This window comes from Thermobia domestica, chromosome 10 (genome assembly GCF_964235325.1).
Source record: "Thermobia domestica chromosome 10, izTheDome1.hap1.1, whole genome shotgun sequence".
Classification (NCBI taxonomy): domain Eukaryota; kingdom Metazoa; phylum Arthropoda; class Insecta; order Zygentoma; family Lepismatidae; genus Thermobia; species Thermobia domestica.
In genome coordinates, this window is record NC_137463.1 from 125,871,727 (window position 1) to 125,897,936 (window position 26,210).

Here is a 26,210-nt window from a genome sequence, read left to right on the forward strand (position 1 = left end):
ACAAAAATTTCGAACAAAAAATTTTAAACAAAAAATTTCAAACAAAATTTTGCAACAAAAAATTTCAAACAAAAAATTTTGAAACAAATTTCAAACAAAATTCTGAAACAAAAAAATTAAAACAAAAAATTTCAAACTAAAAAATTTTACGTTTCACGGTTAACCGTCAAACTTTATCCGGTTTTTAACTATTCGATTAACAAATAAACGGTTTTGATTATATTTATCAGTGAGTCCAAAATGTTGAACGAAACCAAGATTTTTAAATGTTAAACAAAACTTAAAAACTGAATGCAGCAAAGATTTGAAAATCAGCAACCAATCAGATTGCACGAAAGATAGTGATCAGCAAATCAGATTGCACGAAAGATAGTGATCAACCAATCAAATTGCATCAACAATAACTTTGCCAGTGTTGTAGCATGTATTCCCTTAAGACTATGAGTCATAAGATTCAATAAGGTTAGCTATGTATCCCTGTACACTACCTCATCAAGGTCAATCACGTGGTACATCGTATTGCTTACGTTTATATTTGGCTGTAATAATCAATACCAATGACGCATTCTCAAATTATCCTACAAAGTTTCAATGTACCAATGTCCTGGACTCCTAATCCCATCATAGGTCAATAACTGATCACGTGATCATAATGATTTACCCAAAGAACAATTACCAATTATTGATATGACAATAAGAAATGTACCCCTCCCAAAATTAAAGATTGGTACACAAATACACCTGTGTCTTATGAAAAAGTAATAAATCCTGTACTTATTCAATAATAAAGCCGGTCAATAACATTTAAATTTTGAATATTTGGCCATAAGAGGAACACCAATGGGTCCTAGAAAACGTTTACCGAATTTTGTTATTTGATAATTCCCAAATTTAAAAGGGAACATAAACATATAAAGGTAATAAACCATATAACGTGCTAAATAGGTGTCAATAACCTCCGAAATTCGATTTTTGGTAGTTCTTTACCCATGAAAGGGAACGATGTGGACCATCCAAATTTATAGTGGTACATATTGAAGTCCTGTACTATGATACCAAATGCTTATATTAAAACAATTTCTAAAACCGAGTGGATGAGCCAAGATACCCCTCCCAAATTTTTCAAGGGGTGCGTCAATGTACCCATGTCTTATGATAGGAAATGAACCCATATACATGACCATATAACCATATAAGGTAATAGAACCCCATCAAAGGGAAGAAATTGGGCCAAAAACCAAACGCATGGTACAACATATTGCTTATGTTTATATTTTAGTAATTTTTACCCATGAAAGGGAACAAGATGGACCACCCAAATTTATCATGATACATGTTGAGGTCATGTACTATGATACCGAATGCTTAAATTGGAAAATTTCCAAAATTTAAGGGGATATGAAATGGACCCCTATACATGATCATATAACCATATAAGGTAATAGGACCTCATCCAAGGGGATAAATTGAGCCAAAACCAAACACGTGGTTGTACTAAAATTTGGCAATTTCGTACCCATCAAAGGAAACGTGGTAAACCACCCAAATTTATAGTAATATATATTAGGGTTCTATACTATAATACCAAACATGTAAAAAGGGGCAATTTCCAAAATTAAAGGGGTGGGCCAAAGTACCCCTCCCAAATTTTTAAAGGAGTGCACAAATGTACCTATGTCTTATGATAGGGAATAGACCCCTATACATAACCATATAACCATATAAGGTAATAGAACCTCATCCAAGGGGATAACTTAGGTAAAACCAAACACGTGGTACAACGTATTGCTTACGTTTATATTTTGGCAATTTGTACTCCTAAAAGGGAACGAGGTGGACCACCCAAATTTATCATAATACATGTTAGGGTCCAGTACTATAATACCAAATATATAAAATGAGCAATTTCTGAAATTTAAGGGGTGGGCCAAAGTACCCCTCCCAAATTTTTAAAGGAGTGCACAAATGTACCTATGTCTTATGATAGGGAATAGACCCCTATACATAACCATATAACCATATAAGGTAATAGAACCTCATCCAAGAGGATAAATTGGGCCAAAAGACCAAACACGTGGTACAACGTATTGTTTACGTTTATATTTTGACAATTTTGTACCCCTAGAAGAAAACGAGGTGGACCATCCAAATTTATCATAATACATGTTAGGATCCGGTACTATAATACCAAATGTTTAAATTGGGCAATTTCCAAAATTTAAGGGGTGGGCCAAAGTACCCCTCCCAAATTTTTAAAGGAGTGCACGAATATACCCATATCTTATTAAAGGTAATGGACCCCTATACATGACCATATAACTATATAGGATAATAACACATCATCAAAGGGAATAAAATCGACCAAAAACCAAACACGTGGTATAACGTATTGCTTACGTTTATATTTTGGCAATTTTGTACCCCTAGAAGGGAATGAGGTGGACCGCCCAAATTTATCAAGATACATATTAGGGTCCTGTGCTATAATACCCAATGTTTAAATTGGTCAATTTCCAAAATTTAAGGGGTGGGCCAAAGTACCCCTCCCAAATTTTTAAAGGAGTGCACAAATATACCCATATCTTATGAAAGGTAATGGACCCCTATACATGACCATATAACTATATAGGATAATAACACCTCATCAAAGGGGATAAAATCGACCAAAAACCAAACACGTGGTATAACGTATTGCTTACGTTTATATTTTGGCAATTTTGTACCCCTAGAAGGGAATGAGGTGGACCGCCCAAATTTATCACGATACATATTAGGGTCCTGTGCTATAATACCCAATGTTTAAATTGGTCAATTTCCAAAATTTAAGGGGTGGGCCAAGGTACCCCTCCCAAAATTTTCAAGAGGTGCATTAATATACCCATATCTTATGAAAGGTAATGGACCCCTGTATACGCCCATATAACTATATAGGGTAATAACACCTCATCCAAGGGGATAAATTAGGTCAAAAACCCCCGAAATTTGAATTTTTGGCAATTTTTTACCCATGAAAGGGAACGACATAGACACCCAATACTGATAGAGGTACATACTAAGGTCCTAGGCTACCATACCAAATTTTTAGATTTGGCAATTTCCAAAATTTAAGGGGGGTGGGGTGGGGTGGGGGGGTGGTCCTATGTACCCCTGCCAAAATTTTCAAGGGGTGCATTAATGTACCTATGTCTTATGAAAGGAATGGACCCCTATACATGACCATATAATCATATAAGGTAATAGGACCTCATCCAAGGAGATAAATTAGGTCGAAAACCAAACACGTGGTACAACGTATTGCTTACGTTTATATTTTGGCAATTTTGTACCCCTAAAAGGGAACGAGGTGGACCACCCAAATTTATAGTGATCCATATTAGCGTCCTATACTATAATACCAAATGTTTAAATTGGGCAATTTCTAAAAATGAAGGGGTGGGCCAAGGTACCCCTCCCAAATTTTTAAAGGGGTGCATTAATATTCACATGTCTTATGAAAGGTAATGGACCCCTGTATACGCCCATATAACTATATAGGGTAATAACACCTCATCAAAGGGGATAAATTAGGTCAAAAACCCCCGAAATTTGAATTTTTGGCAATTTTTTACCCATGAAAGGGAACGACATAGACACCCAATACTGATAGAGGTACATACTATGGTCCTAGGCTACCATACCAAATTTTTAGATTTGACAATTTCCAAAATTTAAGCGGGGTGGTCCTATGTACCCCTGCCAAAATTTAGGGGGTGGGCCAAGGTACCCCTGCCAAAATTTAGAGGGGGTGGTCCTAGGTACCCCTAGGTCATTGACCCCGGGCCAAGGTCATTGACCTTTGACCTATGACGTCACAAAAATTTTTGCTGACTCAGTTCGCCATAAAAAATCCTGGTCATAAAAGAGAGTGAGGATGAGTCATTCGCGCCAACGCCGGGGACTACTACTCAAGGCGACAATGCAAAAAGTTATAGATAAATCGGATATAAGTGATAGGAAGACAAAAGTTCAAAAGTTTACGCATAGGTCCGGCGTGTCATACTTTCTCAAAATCAAATAAGGTAAGACAAAGTGGTCGTGATGTATTATAATGGTTGGTGATGTGATTGAGGAGACGTAATAACTGATCGTTAATGCTGTAGTTTGGACGAAATCCAGCTTGTGAACGTGGTAAAAGATTATAATGAGTAAGATTCTAATTCGTTCAAATTTCAAGGCTATTCCACTGGAAATCGAACCATGGGTGGTATGCACTAGCCACTAGACCTACAGGGAGGGCTTCCACATTTTATTATTATATCTAAAGATAATTCACGTATTAAATGTACTGTAGCACTTACGTAAATGGATTAATAGGTTTCTCAAACTGTGGAAACCCGCCACTAAGCCAAAGAAAAGTAAATAAATACATAAGAAAGGGAAGTTTTTGAAAACAACGTTACTGTAAGCTACATTTGAGTAGTGGATTCTGTGATGTTAGGTAATCAATTAAATTATAACCTATTGTATATTGTTCAATACCACAATTTGGAAAGTCAAGTCTAGATAGAAAAAAGACAATAACACTATTGAAGAATAATGTTATATATTTGTTTTGAAAACAAAACTTATCAAACCAAGTAGAGTAAAAAAAAAAAAAAAAAAAAAGCATAATGTTTGCAATTTCAAATATCTCAAAGAGTTTATTAATAAAGAGTTGTAGACTAATGCTCGATGGCATTGGATTTCCACTTTGAATATACAGAATACTCGTAATAATACCAATGGAAATTAACTCTTAAGGTAAATTAAAATTACGAACTCCATTAAATTCATCCTTTTATGAATTCATTTGTCGGTTACACTTATTTGCTACCGACGACCAGCAAGAATACAATAAATCTAGAAATCTGGCAACACTGCCTACTAGAATGGATATCACTTCAAGTTTCATTCAAATACTTTTTTCTTGCACGTGCAATTTCCAATATCTTCTTTCCGTAGATCGACCTTGAACTGTCAGTAATACAGTTTGAAATAATAATACAAGGTAATGATAACAGAACTTTGCCATTGCTCAACTTTGCCATTCTTTCTCTTTCTTTTCTGATTATGTGCAATTTTATTTTGGTTTACTTTATAAATGTTCAGTATGATGTTGCCATATACGTGTATCGCCGTTACAGAAGTTGTTCATCGCCAGAAGGATTAGCGTTCATCAACATTTCTTTTGAAGTTAAAATAACTACAAATGCAAGTACCGATACTACTAATGTAATTTCCGGCTTCCTACACCACCTACAATAAACGTAAGTAGAACAAGCTTGCGAGGAAGAAAACAAAATTTACTTCGATAGCACGAAAGATATTTCGGAACATCAGCTTCAATTCCCGGTGCGAGTTTTACCCGAGAATCGATTTTTCCTTTTTCTTCTACGTTACCTCTCTCTCTCTCTCTTGGGTTCTAGATATTGTTTTGAGAAGCTCAGAGCAAGTAATTTATCACAGTGGTTCATTCGCGCTCCCGGTGGAACCCAACTTTCCCAAGTTCATCATGACCATGGTATTGGGGGGCAAGACTATATTTCACGCAAAGTATCCCCGCGTTTTTTCTTGCATCGAGATCTAACGTGAAAGCAGCCTTATATACCTAGGTATAAGGAACGGAAATACAATGTTTGTTCAATATAACTCAACATCAAGGTTATCCATATACACGGAGGAATACAATAAGTTTTTCTTAATAGCAGGTCTTTGTTTATTTTGTAAACTTAAAGAAATCCAAGCGTGTCAAACTTTTAAAAAATATTCCGTCTTAAAACTTGTTTCTTTCTTTTCATGTTCATTTCTTTTCTTTACCAGACGCAAAGAATACAAAAATGGAAATAAACTACAAAAAGTAAAACAAATAGCTCCAATTTCTTGCTTAGTTTCTGAAAACATGAATATCTTCTGTAATTTTTGAAGGCTTCATAGAGAATTCGATTATGTGGGCTCAAATTACTACGGTGTTTTATAGTGTCGGTCATTCTAGCTAAGATATTACAGGCTGGTGTTTCATTTGAATACATTTGGAAACAATATGCTATTTTTCAGTTGAAATATTATTATGAGGTACGTATATTTATTTGATTTGATTTTCGTTTTAGCTTCTTCATTCTTCTATCCTTTTAACATCTCTTTCAGCAACAAGGCTATATGAAACGTGGGATCCGAATCACACGAGTCGTGAATCGAACAAAGGCCTTCCATCCCAAAGGAGCGCACGCTAATCACTTAGCCGCCAGGGAGCTCAAGATACATTATTATTATTATTATTATTATTATTATTATTATTATTATTATTATTATTATTATTATTATTATTATTATTATTATTATTATTATTATTATTGCATTTTGCCATCGCTTGCAGGTTACTTTCCGCATAAGTTGAGAAATTTCCAATCATACGTTTCTCTACCAATCTCATTTTGCCAATGTGCGAAGTTTTCTTTAATACGAGTGTAATATATCAAATGTAAGCTTTTTCTTCTATCTTTTGTTTTCCTTACTCAATTCACAAGCAATAGCACAGTCAATTCCTGTCGGAATTTCCACTCCATCTAGATAATTTTCTATATTCTTCTCTATATTCACATTTCGAATGCTTCTAGTCACTTTCCGTAAGATTCATATACATTAGGAATGACCAATCTTTTAAGAATTGAGAGCAATTTGTTATTTCAGAATTCCTACCCTTGTTATATGGCTTAGATCTACTTAGCTATAGTAAGGTCGGTAGTACAGAACTTTACTCATTAAACACCATTCACACATATCAGTAATATAATACCTGCTCTGGCTCGAGGGCCTGTATAACATCTTCAATTAAAATATATTCTCCATATATATAATAACACAGTGAATTACTTTTTTAAAAGTTTTTAAACTAGATTTCATAGTAAATCACTATTATTTTTCATAAAGAAAAAGAAATATAACAACACAGAAAAGCACATACGCTCAGATGATGCAAGTATTGGGAAATGTTTGGCTACTTTTTGTTCATTTTATTTTTCCCTGAAAAATCCACCTCAAGGGCGCTGTATATCGTACAATTTCAACCAAACCCATCTGAAACTCAACATGGTGATAGATCTTTATCTGCTTTAAAAGCTTGTGAGATATTATGATGTGCTGATTTTTAGTTCCTAAATTATACTTAAAATAAGAATAAAATAAAGAACGATTTTTTGATACTCATAAGCTTGGCAGGGGGTCCAAAGGAGGAAATGAAGTTGCGCAACGAGACTTTGTATATATAACAATCCAAAGAATGAAAATCTTTTAAGTTATGGCGGCTGAGCATCTGGCCGTATGGAATATAGGTAAGTTGATGGGATAGGCGGGGCTAGTAGCTTAAATATTACATTACCTGCCTATAAATAGTTTAATTGCAAAACAAGTGTTGTGAAACGGAATGAGTTGTCCCTATTTAGATCATTCTTCAAACATTTTTATCCATTTTTGCGCTTTACCGTAGTGACAGAAATACTTACAGCACCTATCTACAGCATAATTCTACAAAGCCGAATACGCGTTTGCCCGTTCATCACTCAAAATGAACTCGATGGATTGAAGCCATTTTTCGTACAAGGTTAGGTATTCCACCAGGGAAGGGTTTTATACGTTGATCTTGGCATGCTGAACAAAATGGGACATGTGATACAGGAAATGCAAAATTAAAAGAACTATTACACAGAAACGGTTTGAGCAAATTCGGCCATTCTATATACAAATATATACAACGAACTCGGAACGTTTAAATATAGCAAACTATCGCATAACAATTCTTCAAACTACACATTTTTCCTTTGTTCTTACTATGAAACGTTCATATCCTGACCAATGCAATTTATTGAAAATTTTTAGTTATTGGCAATTTCAATCTTAGTTTCTTGTCTGTACTTATATGAATTTAAGGAAAATCTTTCGTGCGAATGAATGTGAACAAAAGGTAAATGTAAAATAACAAGACCAAAATATTATACCAATGAATGTAGCATCAGAAATGATTGATACTTTGAAATCATACTTTCGTTCTCACGAATATTTTACTACGGATAATTATCATCCCTAAATCTTTTATACAGGAAAATCCTCTTGTCATCCCCTGGATTTTGCATTCGATTGCAAGAGGGATCATAAATTTCCTCATGTCGATCCAGCATAGTGAACCCATTGGGGAGCAGCTTGCATAAAGAGATAGCGAATTCTGGTTAAGAAAGCCAGTAATAAGACACCTGAGAGCGGACGCGCTGATCACTTATTATCCAGTTGAACATGCATTTCTGGACAACCACAGATCTTCATAATTAAGTTATAGCGCCAGGAAAGAAGTTTCTGGGTTTTACTTCTCTTCATATAGAAGATATGTCATTGAACATATTCCCCTCTAATTCTACGTCAACTACGGTAAATAAAATACAATTAATCTGACGAGGATATAAATTATGAAATCGAAGTTACTGATACGCAAGGTTGATAAACACATGAAAGTTGAATGCAACATAGTTGTTCGTAGAAACAAGCAACACCACAAATCCATGTGAATGAAATGAAATTTGAACCACATTTTCGTCACATCATTTTAAAGAAATAATTACAATTTCAAAACTGGACAACAATTATATAGTTGTTACATCCACCAAAGCTTATGCCATGTCATCTAATGAAAGGCTTTGAATGTATTCCTGAAAAATGCCTGACACTCAACTTGTATATGAGTCTATAACTCACTGACACGGTCTGCTGGACAAAGAAAGTGCCAACCAACGATATCACATTTATGTTAGATAGACACATGTCATGCAACCGATAAGATTCAAAAGAAGTTATACAGTTCCTGGAAGAAGTACATTTTGGGATACAGAAATGCAGCCGGACATCGTTCTGCTGAAATGTAATCACTGGAGTTATCTGAAGGGAAGATAACCTCGGGATCTAGAACTTCCCTACGTAGCGGTCGCTCGTGATGCCCTCAAAACGCAGTGATCAAAATCCCATGCTGTTCGTAATAGTACTCCACAGCGGCAATAGCTGTTCGTAATAGTATTCGTATCAAATAGCCGCAGCAGATGGTTTAGTGGCTAGCGTCCAGGCCTTCGGTGCATTATATCCAGGGACAGATTTTCGATCGGGGAACCGTTCCATTTAAACATATTAGGGTCAGGGTTCCTTGACATTCAGATTTCACTTTAAACTGTAGACTCAAGTTTCATACAGCGTCAGTGCTGAATGGGAAGCTGAACTTCAACTAAGCAACCACATTATCGTATCTAGAGTTTGGCAGCTTAGACGTTCAACGATACAGAAGCTGACAAATTGAGCTCAGCATGATAGTGTCTAAAGCGGATGCTACTATCAATGTAGAACAAGTTGAAATAGAATCTTTCTTGAATACAATCATCTGCTACTCAGCATGCAACGACGGTGTTATGAGCCCTTTACGGCCTGACGCTTTTGTGATTTTGGGTCAAGGTAAACAATGAAAAGTAGACGTGTTACCAGTCACACATATTTTGCAGATTCCGTCAAAATGTGGATGCAAACAAGCATACATCATTATCACAATCTAGCATTGAGCTATTCGTAATATTATGGATGACACTGTACTCTCCTTTTGTCATCTTGCGAAGTGATTATATTGTGCTCTCCACTATCCAATTGTCCCTACGTGTGGTTCTCTTCTGTGCACTTTTTTCATACAAACGCATTACTGCCGTGGCTGCATGATCTGTACGTACACAAATTATGCAGTACGAGAAGTACCTTTTACTTGGGATGATGATCCGTAGTTGTTATATTTATATTGTGCCTTTGACGTCGTCGAGACACACTGAAATGCCTAAATGTTACCTGGTTGCGTGTACAGGATTCACTACCTAAGTGCTGCGTAAATCACCTCTCATTGTTTCATGTCGAACTACGAATCGAGAGCGTTGCTGGGTCCATTCACGCGCCGTCTTGTTATTCGTACCTGATACTCTACCGTAAAAGTCCTGTCAGCTTGGACACATGCTTGTTTGATACTGCAATTTTTGGAAATAGCAGTGTACGTTCTAAAGAGTGGATTTCATAATATCTTGAACACATTACTTTGAATGAAGCTGTAGCTGCATATGGTCATATATAAGAAAGTTATGCCATAAGACTATTTGGGGATTGTATCATGAATCTAGATACTGTAGTAATAAGTAATAAGTGGACTTTAAACACAAGTCCAAACATCTTTAAATTAATGTCATTACCAGTAGTCAATAAAAGACTTTGACAATATAATAATTCTATACCAGTCATTCTCAAGCATGATATCCAATGTCATGAATGGCTTTGCATAATAATGTTTAATTTTGAATATACACTGTAATTGGAATGTCAGATTCAATATCGAGATTGAAGTACTTTGGCCCTGTATTCTATTCACATGAACACGTTACATTAAACCCAACCTATCAGTATAAGAGGTCTTCACTTTCATGTGTTAATATGCTCTACTTTTATCTGATACGTTGGCATATTTCCTATATGCTTGAAATATTTAGATATATCATTGTAAACTATCAGCTTAGGATAATAATACATCACCATAGAAAGATAATTTCATTCTTGCAATGTTGTTGTGTAGGTTTATGTATTCTGTTATAATTGTCCTATATGAAATTAGATCATCCGTTGAAACTCGAACTACATCAAGAGGAATATACTTTTTTCGTGTGCGTATTTTACAGTCTGTACGTCAGGGTTTCAGCAGTCGCTCAAAGTATGCTGTACTGCTTGGTATTTATTTTGTTCACTTTGACGTAAGAATTCTGGACACGTAATAACTACATGCAGTGCAGTTGACAATTAACAAATAGCTGCCGAGTTAGTAGAATTTCATTACTTGCGACGTTAATGATTACTTCTATGGATAGCCTGTGTAGTATATATCATGTTATCAAAGTTTTATTTTAATTATTTGCAGGGATGTCCATGAAACAATTAGCAACAGTTGCATTTTCATGTGAGGTGAAATACTTACGAAAAGTGATACAGACTCTAATAATAATAATAATAATAATAATAATAATAATAATAATAATAATAATAATAATAATAATAATAATAATAATAATAATAATAGAGAGTGCTCAATTATACAAATGTACAAAATACTTACAAATAATGCTAAACATTAGACAACAACATTTAAATTATCTCCTGTACAAATTATTTTATACCTACCTCAACAAGCAAGATCTTTGTAACTCGTACCATTTTCCTGACTCAACTGGGGGAACAATATCGCACGAAGAGTTATTTATTACAGAAATAAATTATGTGAAAAAATCAATGTTAAATGTGCATTCTATATTTTCAGGTGCATGCAATATATACCATTTTCTTTTGATGATGTCTGTCATCATTAAATGCAGTGTGACACGTGTTGGAAACTGAGAATCTTCTATGAATCACGATTCTCAGCTAATCTCTTTGTCCTGACGTAGCAATGTTCTGTTTTAATGCCATCCATCATGTAGTATCTTTCGTCTCTTCCTCTTTTCCTACCATAATGTGTTCCTTAAGATTACTCATTATGCAGTTTCTTTTTCAGAAAATATTCTAACAAGTTTCTCTTCATGCTTTATAAAAATGTTATTTTCTCCCCCGCTATTTATTCCAAATACCTCTTCATTTGTTTCGAGTTCGGCTCAGTGAATTTCATCCATTGTTCTCCGTTTATTTTTAAGCCATTTTAATCGCAAGTTCTCCTCAAGCTTTCCAACACCACATTAATTTTTTCTTCAAATCCCACAACAATAGAAATAGGGAATCAATAAAGTGCTGCAGGAAAGTAAAACTCTATGACTTGGAGACCGTTACGTTTAAGTGTATAAATTTTTGGGGTTGGAAGAAGGGAAGTTTAAAGTTTTGTTCTGGCCACAATTCTCGATTACGTTTGCGCTGGTAATCACGTGGCTTAAGATGGCATCTATTAAAGAAAAGGCACAATGTGTTTTGTGGTTTGCGGAATTAAAATCTTGCGTTTCAGTGCGGAGAAATTCCAAACAACGTATGGGAAAACACCCCAGGAGAAACAAATATCAAGAGGTGGTACGAGAAGTTCAAAGGAACCGGAAGTGTGTCAGATTTACCACGCAGTGGAAGGCCAGGAACGAGTGACTATATGATTCACACGTTGCAGGACAGCGTAGCCAGGAGTCCAATGAAGTCGCTTAAACGTAGGCCATTGGAACTGGGAATACCGAAGTCAACGTTACACAAGATCGTACGCATGAATTTGAAGGTCCGGTCCTATAATTTGAAATTTATGCACGAGCTGATAGAGGAAGACTGTGGCATGAGAATGGAATTCTGTGAGTCAATGCTTATCCGCTTACAAGAAGATGGTGACCTTCTGTCTCGATTTCTGTTTTCAGATGAAGCCACATTTCATGTGTCGGGAAAACTGAACAGGCACAACTGCCGAATTTGGGGGGTGGAAAATCCACGTTAATTCGAGGAGCACAAGCGGGGTAGTCCCAAAGTCAATATGTGGTGTGGTGTTTCAATGGACCACATTATCGGCCCTTTTTCCTTCGAAGAAGAGACGGTAAATGGTAACAATTATCTGAACATGCTACAGACATTCCTTTTGCCAGAACTTACTAGTTTAGGCATCCTTAATGAGGTCCACATGCAACAGGATGGGGCACCGCCGCACTATGCCCCTCAAGTTCGACAGTTTCTTAACGACGATTTTAAGGAGAGATGGATTGGCCGAAGAGGACCCACACCTTGACCTACAAGATCACCAGATTTGTCGCCTTGTGATTACTGGTTGTCGGGACACGTGAAGACCAAGGTGTATTCGCAGAAGCCAGCTAATTTGCACGATCTCAAGAACAAAATAACTGATGTGATTTTGAACATTCCAGACGAGCACCACCAACACGCAATTCTTGGTTTCTCAAAAAGACTGCAAGAGTGTTTGGACGTGAATTGTGCACAATTAGAGGTTTGGCGATGAACCTTAACTAGCTGCAACAAAACGTTGAACCTTTCTGTAAGTACACCAAAAAGTATTTGTTAATACATTACGTAGTTTCCAAGTTATAGAGTTTTACTTTCCTGTAGGACTTTATGGACTCCCTATATCTGCAAACACCTATTTCTTCTTTAGCTCAACCGCAAGTTGATTTATGGCTTGGAAGGACCAAATTCCATTCCCGGTTACAGAATATGTGTCTCATATAGTCTACGTGGTGAAAGAAACGATAGAGTACAATCCAACCAACCAACGTGATTCATTGTAGGAAAATGAAAACTAACAGTTAATATAGTATAAAGAACCACTACATAATGAAATGGAGAAGATAATTCACTATATAATCAAGTGCTGTGCAAATATGCAAGAATATAGGGCAAGTTTGTATAATTTCGCATTATTCCCAATTTTTGCAGTACCTTGTAGAATGAAATATTGCAAACTTATGGATGGCTGCAGAAGTGCTGTGGTTCCCATCAATAATTGGCAACATGTATTTCGTTATATGGAGAAATATTTTTCTTTTCTGTCATCTAGAGGATTTGTAAGAAACTAAATTAAATATAGAAAAAAAGTGTGATCTTTCAAGTGTCTTAGGACCTGAAGTGAAGCTCCCCATTTATTTTACCAGGTATTTATAGCACAGAATTTACACTATTAAATCATTTGTATGTTAATGTAGAGGAGAAATAATTAAGATTGTAATGGTATATTCAAGATTTTCGTAAACGTAATTGAAAGTCAGTTAGAGGCTTAACTTTGGTATGTTCTTTTTGTCCTGATACGAGTAACGACAAACAGAGATTTATAGAACAGAGCTCTTTCTTAAGGAATATTGTCTAAAATAGCACATATTCCGAATTTGGATATTCCCCATTGTTTAATATTTTGTTATTAAAATATACTTTTAAACATCTAAAATTATTTCGTATTAGTACATGTTATAGTTTTGCTACATGAAGGAAGGAATTTAGTCTAAGGAAATTAAGTGATGATCATTGAATGCTCAGTTTGTTAGATTTCAAACTATTCTTGGATTTACAGTATAAATCTAACATAGTCTATATGTGTTGTATTTAATGTTATAGTTATGTGTTTTAGAGTTCTGTAACATGGAGATGATAGGGAGATTCTGGGAAAGACAGATTTATGTCAGAGAATTTGTTCATTTCTCAATAGATCTGTTATGTAGGCTAAGTATTCTTTTCATTAGGCTTGAATTGTTTATTTAATTAACTAAATTAAATAAATTAATGTTTAATTTTATTGTTTAATGTCTATTCTATGAAGTTTATTATTTTTAAATAACTATTTTTCTATAGATACATTTTGTTGATATTAGTTAATTTGAATAAGGATATATAAGTTGGGTTCGTATAATATTAAAATAATAGTAACAACAAATGCATGAAGTAAAAAATGTTCGAGTGTTTACATACGTAATAAATTCATTATTAACAAATCAATAACAAACGATAATGTTAGGAAACTACGCAACTCTATTGTGAAACAAGAAAAGTCTATTGGGATATTATGAACAACTGTAGTCTAATTTCAAGGCAAAACTCTTAAATTTCTAAAATCAAAAACGGACAACACGTAGTATTAACAAATATAAAACATTGCGGAATTGGGCGTGCTTGTCCTATTAATTAAAGATTATTTATTTTAAACAAGCTGTTGCAAATTGGTAGTAATCTTGTATCACATTAACTTTTAAATACCACTAACCTCAGTCTGTCAGATACCAAATTTTAGAGCCAAAATATCATATTCCTTGTGCAGATATTTTCTTCACTCTCTCTTCTAGATACGAAATTACAAAAGTGAAAGACAACATGTATGCTGAATTCCTTTTCCAATCACAGTATCGTCTGTTGTTTCTTCCCCTATTCTAATACTTATATGTTGGTTCGATCAGTTTTCGATATAAAATAAGCTATTTTCTTTTCATTATATGGTGTTTAGGGTTCTCGTTTATTTACAAAACTAGAATTAGTTATGCGTGATCATAGGCAATCACTGAAGAGAAAAATTCGAGCATTACGGATAAAACATAAAAATCAATTGTCATAAGTAAGTACATTACCACGATAAGTTTATAGTTGAGAAAGATAATAGAAACTTAAGAGAGGGCAAAATTTACTAATGACAAGTAGCATATGCACTTGCCAAACGAGTAGGCGCTTTTGATCTTTAATATGGAACAATTCTAAGGAAATTTGGATCTTGTAAGGGTGTAGATAGATCACTTATTTCAGCCAACTGTCTCTTTTTTAATAATTGTTCAGTAAAAGACTAGTCGTGTTTCTTTGTATTTCTGGCAAACATTTGCAGGTTTTATTTAAAATTTTCAAGACTCACAAACCTCAGACATCATAAGCAATAACCCATGAATATTATAATATAGATAACAAAATATCCACATATTTCTGATTTTTTAAATAAAAAACATTATTTGTTACTAAACCATATTGTTACAGAAATTAATCTGCAACATTAAATATATTTGTTGTACTCACCTTCAAAGTAGAGAGTTTCGTTCCACCGTGGATTCAACGTTCGTCGCTTAATCTTTGTTTCCAGCCGATGCTTCTTGTCCGGTAATAAAGTCACTCTTACATAAGGGTCAGAGGTACCTGATATGTCCTTCGCCGGAAGCTCTTTTGCCTAAAATACAAAATATTGTATTAAAAACTGATAGGGATATTTAAAAAATGCAAGCATTGTTAGCATTTTGAAAACAAGCCTAAAATCCAAAGAATATAAATTTTAGAATTTATTTGTGACTTAGAAGACCTAAGAACCTCCAATTTGCTGAAGAATAAGTTGAAAAAGCAAACGAGATATAAATAAGTTATTGCTGGAAGTATGTTGAATATATTGATCATCATAAAACACACATGTTCTCTCGTGAGCTTTAAACTGAAAACCATGTAAGTTAATAAAATATTTTCGAAATATTATAAATTCGACAGTGGAGAAACAATTTTATCCATAGTAATTTAATAATAGGACGAAACTCAGTTAACAATAAAGTCTTCTATCAATTGTATTACTATCCTTAATGTTGCATTTGATTAAATGGAAGGGGGCCCAGGGGCTAGCGTTGAGCGCTTATCTCTGGTGTGAGGTGTTGGTTTGATTCCAAGCCATTTAAGTTTATGTTTGACAACATCATGTTTGTGAGATTTCTCGGTGTTCTCCTGTTTCCTTTCACATTTTCAATCCACGAACTTTGTCACTATCATTCACACTTTCGTTAATAATGCATATCCTTTAGCCTACAGGGCATAACCGTAAGACTAAAACTGAAAAATTTCATTTCACTCTAAAGATTTATATTGAAATGAAAAACAATTTTTAATACTAACCCTCAAAATTCATATTTTTACCTTTGTATAAACTCTTATTCGGATAAATAAGACTCTAAACAAGCATTTGAAGACATCAATTGTCAAAATGTGTTGCAATTTCGTTGCTCTGTATTGTTGAAGCGAGATATTCCTCCTGTTCTCTCTCACCAACTTGCCAAGACAAACTATAAGGACATGTCTCTAATCTCCAACAAAACACATATTATGTTCTATAAAAGTTGCAGTTCTTTTTATAACATTTCATTAAAATAGGTAGCTTAAGATAGTGTTAAATATGTTTCCACAGAAGCTTAATATAAAATGCAGTTACAAGATATGAAACAATTATTGGTAGATACTACGAATATTCCCGATATATGTTTCTCTTTACTTCTGAGCAAAATTATTAATTATATGAGCTGATTTTGTTTTGAATGTATCTGACTAAACACCGTCTAATCTGTAATGAATGTGAAGAAGACATTCCATTAATTCCGATTAATTTTTCGGTTAGCAAGATAGTGAGGTGAGCCTAATGACAGAAACTTCATTAACGTTCGCATAAATTATAAATGTATCCAAAAAATACGAACTGGGAACACGAAAGATAGGAATTGAGATTTCTAGAGAAAAGCAAAGTTTAAGTCAATAATACGGTAGTCTCTGACTTGATACGGCTTGATGCAAACAAACCTCAGACGAAGAAGAGCTGAACTATATACAGAAGCTCTTTTTAATTAAAGACAGTGGTAGAAAAGGGTGGATAAGTAATGTGAACATAATTATTTAAATATTAGTTTATTTCCATGATATTTTCTGTCTGCTTACATACTTCATGGATTAAAATAATAAGGAAGTCTTACTCGAAGATATTATAAGTGTAAACAAACAAAGGAAATGGCATATGTTTGAAGTATTTGTTAGAAATAACGTAGCTTGAATTAAGTATATGAACCATAATCATAGTATTTAGCTCAAGCACTTTTTTCTATGACTATAAGGAAACATTTTAAACAATAGTGTTTAACTTTCAAAATATTCTATACTGTTATCAAGTGCTTAATAAACTGAACATTTTAATCAATACACTTTCACAAGATTTATTTCTTTATTTATTTAACAACCACCAGATACGGCTCAGAGGCCATTTTTACTGAATATCTAACAACAATAATAAGGGAAAGGATCTGGGAAGGTATCGGACAGGACCTATTTAGTAGGTACCATCCTGGGATTTGCCTGGTAAGACTGAGGAAAACCCTCGAAAACAGCAGTCAGGATGGTCTGCAGCGGGAATCGAACCCATGACCTGTCGAATGCGAAACAAACGCTCTACCACTTGAGCTACTTCGCTCACTAAATATATACAATTACGAAAAGATTAATTCAAAGCTATTCAAAATTAAACTTTAAGAGATAATGATAAACTTACGACATTATATCTCCTTAATCATAGGTTACTGTCCTCTTACTACTGCCAGAATGAAAATTGATTGATTAGTTAGGGTGGTAATGGGGATGTCAGAATCGTGGCGATATGTCCTCGTCACGATTGAGTCAGAATGAAAAGTTTGATTAGATTTGTTTTAATGATACTTTCTCTTAGTAGACAGCATGTTATTGCTGATACACTACAAAAAAAAAAAAAAAAAAAAAAAAAAAAAACCATTGGCGTACGTAAAAAAAACGTAGGTTGTATGTGCAAATCATTGTAGTTTTTGGACTTAACGTACAGAAAACGTATAACTGAAAAAGTATATTTATACGTACTTTCCGTATAAGCGTTCAGAATAAACGTACTTTCTGTACGAACGAAAGAACTGTATATAGGCGGTCAGGATCTCAAATACAGATGGACATATGTAACATATAGCTGACGTATTTAACATACGTATATGTATGTTATATACGGAAGAATATTGGATGACATATATCCTCAACGGCGTGATGTAATATCTAAGCGGGAAAAGTATGTAGCATATGTATAACATATGTTCCGCACAGATTTCCGTAGTAAACATGAGGATTCTGTATAGTTGTACAATTTACCGCTATCCGGATAACAGATTTTTCTCAGTGTATATTTTTAGGTACATAAAAATTCATATTCTGTTAATTTTCTTCAAAACTACGCATGAGGATAGACCCTAATGCATATTTTTTTTTAAGCTCAATGAAATCTTCTGGGTGTCCATAAAGTCTGGGTACATGGGAAAAAGCACACTTTAGTCAATTTAATGTTAATCAATAATATTTTCAACATGATTTCCGTGCTGTTCAATGCATAATTTGATGCGCTTTGCAACAGTAAGGTGAATGCGATAGAAAGGTCTGAATTCCCGTCGATTTCAACACGTTGATTGATAATGCGTTCTGTCAGGTTGTTTAGATTTCTAATCTTAATAGAGTAAATTTTCTCTTTCAGAATACCTCAGAAAAAGAAATCAAGGGGAGAGAAAGGTCTGGTGAACGAGGGGACCACTCCAATTCAGTGAGGAAAATTTATCATTAAACCAATCTCTAACAGCTGCAGCAAAATAAGCAGGAGCCCCATCGTGCTGAAACCAGTCTGGAAGTCCCTCACCCAAACGCTCAATTTGAAACATCAATTTGCCTCTCAGCATGTTTAGATAAGTCTCACCCCCTTACATAATCATCAAAGAAGATAGGTCCCAGTACATGTGCTTTCTTCAAACCACAACTCATCATCCTTTTTTTGGCAGCCATGTTATTTGGATGGACTCATCCAATGTGGATTGCCTTCAGAGCAGTATCGAAGATTTTGTTTGCGTCACTCCAACATTGACATAAAACACAGCTTTATCATAGATCAACACAGTTTTTAGTAAAACTTATATTTTCATCCAATTTATCTGCAAACCATTCACACATCTGCATGCGTCTATCTGGGTCATCTTCATTTAAGTGATGATCTGTAACTTGTATGAATGAAACTTCTCCTCTGCCAAGGTTTTGTAGATGGTTGACCTTGGAACACCCAACTCCGTGGATGACCGACGAAGCGATTTCTTTGCGCTAGCATAAACTTTAGCCAAGACAACCTCTTTCGTTTCCTCTAAAGCCTTTGGTCGTCTGGAACGGGGTTTGTCCAACACACTACCTGTTTCTTTAAACTTAGTGATTAATTTCCCAACGGCAGTAAAAGAAATAGGTTGACGATGAGAGTGTCGAAGGTTAAATTCTTCCGCAATTCTGCGATGCGATCATTTTTCTCGTCTATTTAAGAGTATGAACTCGACTCGTTCTTCTTTAGACAGAGATATAATACACTCTGTAAATACAAAAACAAATTATTAGAATTCCCTGTGTACCCAGACTTTATGGACACACTATATATATATATATATATATATATATATATATATATATATATATATATATATATATATATATATATATATAATCTTTGGATGTTTTCCATCATACGTTAATATTGTTGTAGGTTTTGTGAAACTTCGAAGTAAAAAAAAAAAAAAAAATGTGTACTACTCGTGCATTATAAGATAATAAGTTTCCCATGATTTCCGCCAGCGACAAATTCATTATGTACTTTCATTGGAAAATATAACACTACTTAGTGATATAATTCATATGGGAGTATAATCTCCCTTTACTTTTAAGACTTCAAGTTTAAATTATATTGATTTAATACTTAACATAGAGAGTTAATAAATACCATGATTGTGCTATTATGATTAAAAACTCCATTTTATCACAACAATAAAAACAAAATCATGCTTCCCAAACTTCTCCTAACTGCTCAGATATATCAGAACTCTCCACTAATAGGGGCGTGAAAATATTGATCTATTCATTGTTTTCAGGAGTTCCATTTTCTACACAAACTGGTTCAACTACAAGGCATGTAAAGCTTTCTTGGACAAAATTGTTAAGTGTTTGTCTTAGTAAGATTATTCTCGGTTCATTTCCAACAAAACCAGTTGAGAATGCTCCAAGAGCATTGCCAGAAAGAACTTGAAAGAATTGTTTTTTCGAAATTTATATCAAATTGTATATTAAATTTATTTGATTAACTAATGACGCAAGAATTATTGAATTAATAATTGGTATTGTCATTGAATCAATATTAGTATTGATCAACACCAATATTGATAACATCAATTCTATCTATTAACTACGGTTTCCGAGATATGGTTCCTTAAATCTCCCAAAATCGCAACTTTTATGGCCAATATCTCACGAACAGTAAGAATGACGCAAAAATTCCATCACTTCTTCGAGATAGTTTTTGATGCTCTATCGAATGGAAGTCTCAAAATTGAACAAGGAAAACAGGTATTGAGAACGCTACGTTTTCCAAGCCAAGTTTTCCATGGCATAGATTCAATAACAGTGCAGAGAAAATGGATGTGCATTGGGATCAATGTACCAAGAACATAAGTAATCGACATGCATAACCCGACGTTCTAGCACTTCGTTCATCCAATAAGAGGAGTAGAAAGCAACCGTATACTGCAGTAGCTTCACCTGAAGCTCAGTACTTGCGCCAAATGGCCCTGAAGGAAAACCCTCCTACACAATATTTGACGGCGAGATGGCACAGTGAACTGTAGACTGCAACCTACATTGCGAATTAAAGTTCCGGATGGTAATTAAAAGTCGTGGACACGTCCTTACTGTGGCCCAACGGAGGAAGAGAAAGGCCCATTGGAAGTGCTTCTACAGTGTAATAGATCTTGAATGGTGCAATGAATGACACGTGTATGCTATATCTACAATTATAATATTTTCATACGTATTTGACTTACCATATTGTACCTAATTTGAACCTTAATTTTCCGTAGTCAGGATAGGAGGAGTGCTTTTGCAAGAAGTGAGAAAAAATGTCTGAAGGTGGCGGGTAATTTTGAAAAAGATCAAAATATCTGTATTATTTTGGGTAACACAAAAGTAGATCGGTTTATGTTCGATATATTTTGCGACATTGCTGTCATCTGTTTAATCGGTGTGGTGTTTCAGCTTGTAGGTGCCAGGGTATTATGCTGTTGCTAGTGAAATGCCAATGAAAATGAATCGTTGTTAAGAAGGTAATATTAGGCTCTTTTATACCCACATTTTTCTTAGAACCAAACATGAAACTGTCAGAAAAATGGGTTAACCATAGTGGTAACCATAGTTAAAGATATGGTGACCAGGAAAATATAGATAGAGCCACAGCAGAGACATCACTAACAAAAGAGATCCGTTGTAGGTCATCTGCAAAATTGTTTCTTGAGGTGCTTGAGGAATTCGTTAATTGGGACCATAATCGTAACGTAAAGTGTCCCCAAAATTAAATTTAGTGAAGTTCGCTATCAGTGACGTCATTTATCGTCGTCTTGACCTGCGATGAGCACATAAGAGCCGGGTTTACAGCAACCTCCTGTGACACATTGTTGAATGTAAAACAAACTGCACAAAGTGAATGAATGACACTCGGAGGATTCAAACTGGAAGAATGTTTGTTATATTGGGTGAGGTCTAAATTTGTAAGGATACCATTCGGAAATTTGTAAGGATGTCTGGCAAGGGACGTACTGTGGTTTATTATCAATGCCGAGAACATTTTTCACAATCATGATCTTACCTGCTATAGTTACGATGGGAAGTTGAAGGTACGTAAGTAGGTTAGTTGGTTTAGTTTTACTCCCAGCACTGGTGTTATATGAGATATGGACCTGGTGATATCCGAGCTACGAAAGCTCCCACCGGGAATCGAACCCGAGTCTTCTGCTTTTAACACGCATAATACGCAAACCATATAGCCATAATGGAGCCCAAGAGGGATGTAAGACACATCAACTTGCGAAGGTGAATGTTGTCTATCTCCAAGAATCTATCATGGTCCTGATCTATCGGAAAGTTGTCCCTCGTCTCCAGATGGCGTATATGAAGATATATTTTTATATTGTTTGTTTCTGCATTATTGTTGCTTTGTAATATTTCTGTTTACCCTTTCAGAGAGAAAAGACATTTCCATCTACAACAGGTTTGTTGAAAATTCCGAGTATATATGTGGTTACCATAGGTACATTCGAGACGGAAAAATTGGAATCGATTACTATCGCGAACCCATGTGGTTCTGACCCAACGCTAAGCTGTAGACCACTGTCTCAAACAGCATTGTTTCTGAAAAGGAACAAACAAGAAACCAACCAACACGATGTGTGAATCCAGAACTGTGAAAGAAGTAACTAATGCATAAAATGGCAATTCTATTGATATCTTTGGCTTAGTTATTTAATGTTTATTAAGTATTTGTTCTTAAGATCTTGTGTTTCTCAGTATGCAAACTCTTATTTAGTTCCGATATAAAATCTTGAGCCCCTTCCTGGCCCCATGGTTAGCGTACGCGGCTTTGACACAGAAGATCCGGGTTCGATTTCCGCTGAAAGCTCAGGCGGTTCGGGTCCTACGTTAAGCTGTAGGTCTATATATACAGCCTTGGCACTGAAAGGTACGCTAAATTTCAACCCATTCAACAGAATAAGATCTTAATAAAATAATATAATCTTGCAGGTTAGTTCTGACTTCTTAAGTGCATCGGACATTTGCTTCCAGGATGGATACTAATCACTAAATACAGCGTAGTTGTAAGTCAAAGCGCCATGAAAGTCCTTCCTTCCTCGCTGACAGGCTCTTTGACATTTACAGGATTGTGGTTTCGTCACCTGGGGACATAGTTTACAATTCAGCCTTCTGAGTATACTTGAAACCATCGACTAAATGGATGAGTAGGTGGTTCCAAGTAATTTTCCTTTATTTATTACACGAGATACGAGAAATGTTGAAGTTCTTCTCGTTTAGAAATACAATACAAACTAGTTTAAACTTCTCCTTAACTGCTACAAGAGTCACTCAAACGAGAACAAGTAAGGCGGACGTTAATAATATTACATCAAGGAGCAGAGGACAAAATGTTGACCATTGGAGGCACTACATAAGGGAAAAGCCAAGGTAACCAGAGAAGCTTATCACTTAGTCTCTTCAATTTCCACAACGAAAGTATACATGTATATTTACAAAAACACATTTCTAAATGAAGCTCCCAGCGCACAGACGACAATAATTACACAGCATCTATTTCACTCACAAATACAAATATTCTCTTAAACCAAGGTACTTGTTTCAAGACATATATATATATATATATATATATATATATATATATATATATATATATATATATATATATATATATATATATAGAAAGAGAGAGAGGGAGTGAGTTCGAAGATTGTTATTAAAATAAGTAAGTTTGAAGCTTTTTAATAACACAAGTAACTAACACTATAAATATTTATTGCATCCAAAGGTTTATCGCGCAAAAATACTAGTCTTCAATGCATATTACTACGTCCAAAATTGCACTAATCTGGATTGTCATATACTACCTAAATAATATACAGGTAATATCCTTCTGTCATTGTTTTAAAGATATAACTGAATATCTTCTTCCTAAAATCTGTATTTCCTATTCGGGTAATATTTTTTCTGAATTTTGCTAAAAGAATGGCTTATTCCACATTCTAGGATTATTAATGGAATATTTATTAATGAAATATGTACAAAATTACCTGAGCATATTTTTGAGAAAATTATCTGAAAAATGATCTGGAAGTAAACTGCCTTTTCAAATTTTTAGAAGTGAAATTATTTATGCCATATTGTAAGAATGTTACTGAAATATTTATTTATTCCACATTAACAAAATACTCTGAAACATTTCTTGAGGAAAATGCTTAAAAATCTCACTCCAAAAGTAATTGTCCACTTAGCGCCATATTGTAGGACTCTAAACGAAATTTTGATTTATGACTTATAAATAAAATCATTAAAGTAATTTTGGAGAATATTGTAATTTTCGATTTTCATATTTCAGTAATATTCTCTGATTTTTAAGCTGAGAGATAATTCTCATTCTCCTCTCGCATAATGTTATAGAAATATGAAATTTAAAATTTGATCCCCACTCGTTTACATACATGGCCTCTACGTCTGTATATAGACGGAACATACTAAAGAATTACTTTGTTTGCATGTAGAGAGGTATTGAAATGTATAAAACAATTTAAATCAGGAGCTTGACTTTTATTATCAGAAAACTCTTCTGTTTTCGCTCGAAAGTAAATATATATATATATATATATATATATATATATATATATATATATATATATATATATATATATATATATATATATATATATATATATTTATTTATTTTCATTAGTGAACTATTCCTTCTACATTCGTACTAGATAAATTAATTTTTGTGAATTGAGGGTTTTTTCGTGAAGTTATACAGGGTGTTCATTTGTTATGTAGCCACAATCCACAGGTGAAATCCTCACACCTCAATACTAAAAAAGTCCATATAAACATAAGGCGAAAAACGTGTTCTTTCAAAGTTACGAGATACCGAGATGGAGAAAATTGTAACTTTGAGGCTGCCTAGCTCTAAAACTATGAGAGATATCAAAGGCGGTTAAATAAATATTAGAGGAACTAGTACGATGTGTATCTAAATAAACATGTTTCAGAGTTGGGTTGTACCAGCGCACATGATTTTAGAGAGAGGGACGGAAGAGCAGAAGCTATACCGCAGCTCCCTCTATAAAATCCGTTACGCCGGTAGAACCCAACTCTGAAACATAGTAATTTAGATAGATAGCGTACTATTTCCTCTAATATTTTTTTTTTAAACCGCCGTTGATATATCTCATAGTTTTCGAGCTAGGCAGCCTCAAAGTTACAATTTTCTCGATTTCGGTATCTCGTAACTTTGAAAGAACGCGTTTTTCGCCTTAGGTTTATATGGACTTTTTATTGTTCAGGTGTGTGGATTTCACCAGTGGATTTTGGTTACATAATAAATGAACACCCTGTATATACATTAGATATGAACAAAAGCTTCAGAAATTCTACAATGTTCTTAACGTTTAACAAAGAAAGATATTAAAAGGTCAGAATAGTTTTAGGCAACCGATAGAGCTTACTGAGCAGAACAAAATGATATGCTTCAGTGTAAAAGCTCATGCGTAGTTTTTGAAAAACTGAGAAAAACAAATTATTTTGCAAAGCTCATAATTGCTACTGAACGAAAACCATATCACCTATTAAGATGAACCTATTACTGGAAAATACTCTCATGAACATCTTTATTGCAAAAAGACGGTACGTAGTGTAGTTAATGATATATAGTCCAAAATTATGATTAACTATTAAATTTTATTTACTATTTAAATAAAAGATTCTACAAACATTTTCGTCAAAGGGGATACTTTCAAATATCTAGAATCAATATCAACAGACGAAAATCACATCCACGAAGAAATTAAATGTCGAAAGAATGTAGGGTATTCGTGTTATTATTCAGCTCAAAATCTCTTGTCGTCGCGAATTCTGTCGAGGAATTTGAAGCTTAAAATACAGTATATAAAACGATAATCATGTTTGTTGTGGTATATGGTTGCGAAACGTGGTAGAGTACTCTGAGGGCAGAACGTAGACTGAAAGTATTTGAGAACAAGATCCTGAGACGAATATTCGGATCTAAAAGAGACGGGAATTTGAAATGGCGCAAACTTCATAACGAGAAACTGCATAATTTATACCGTTCATCAAAGATTGTTAGAGTCATCAAGTCTAGGAGGTTCAGGTAGGCAAGTCATGTATTCAGAATGAAAAAAAAAATAGGAAAGATTTCATAGTTTTAACTGGAAATCTAATCAGAAAACAATAATTAGAAAGATCTAGACGCAGATGCAGGACAACATTAAGAT

At 34.5% G+C, this 26,210-nt stretch overlaps 1 protein-coding gene across 1 annotated transcript in view; it reads right to left on the reverse strand.

The window, feature by feature from the left end:
- Window positions 1-26,210, reverse strand: part of LOC145662702 (synaptotagmin-7-like) — a 605,329-nt gene that overhangs the window by 99,642 nt on the left and 479,477 nt on the right. Inside the window, 1 exon segment of the mRNA XM_081728554.1 lies at window positions 15,571-15,718. Coding sequence (XP_081584680.1) covers window positions 15,571-15,718 — 148 coding nt within the window.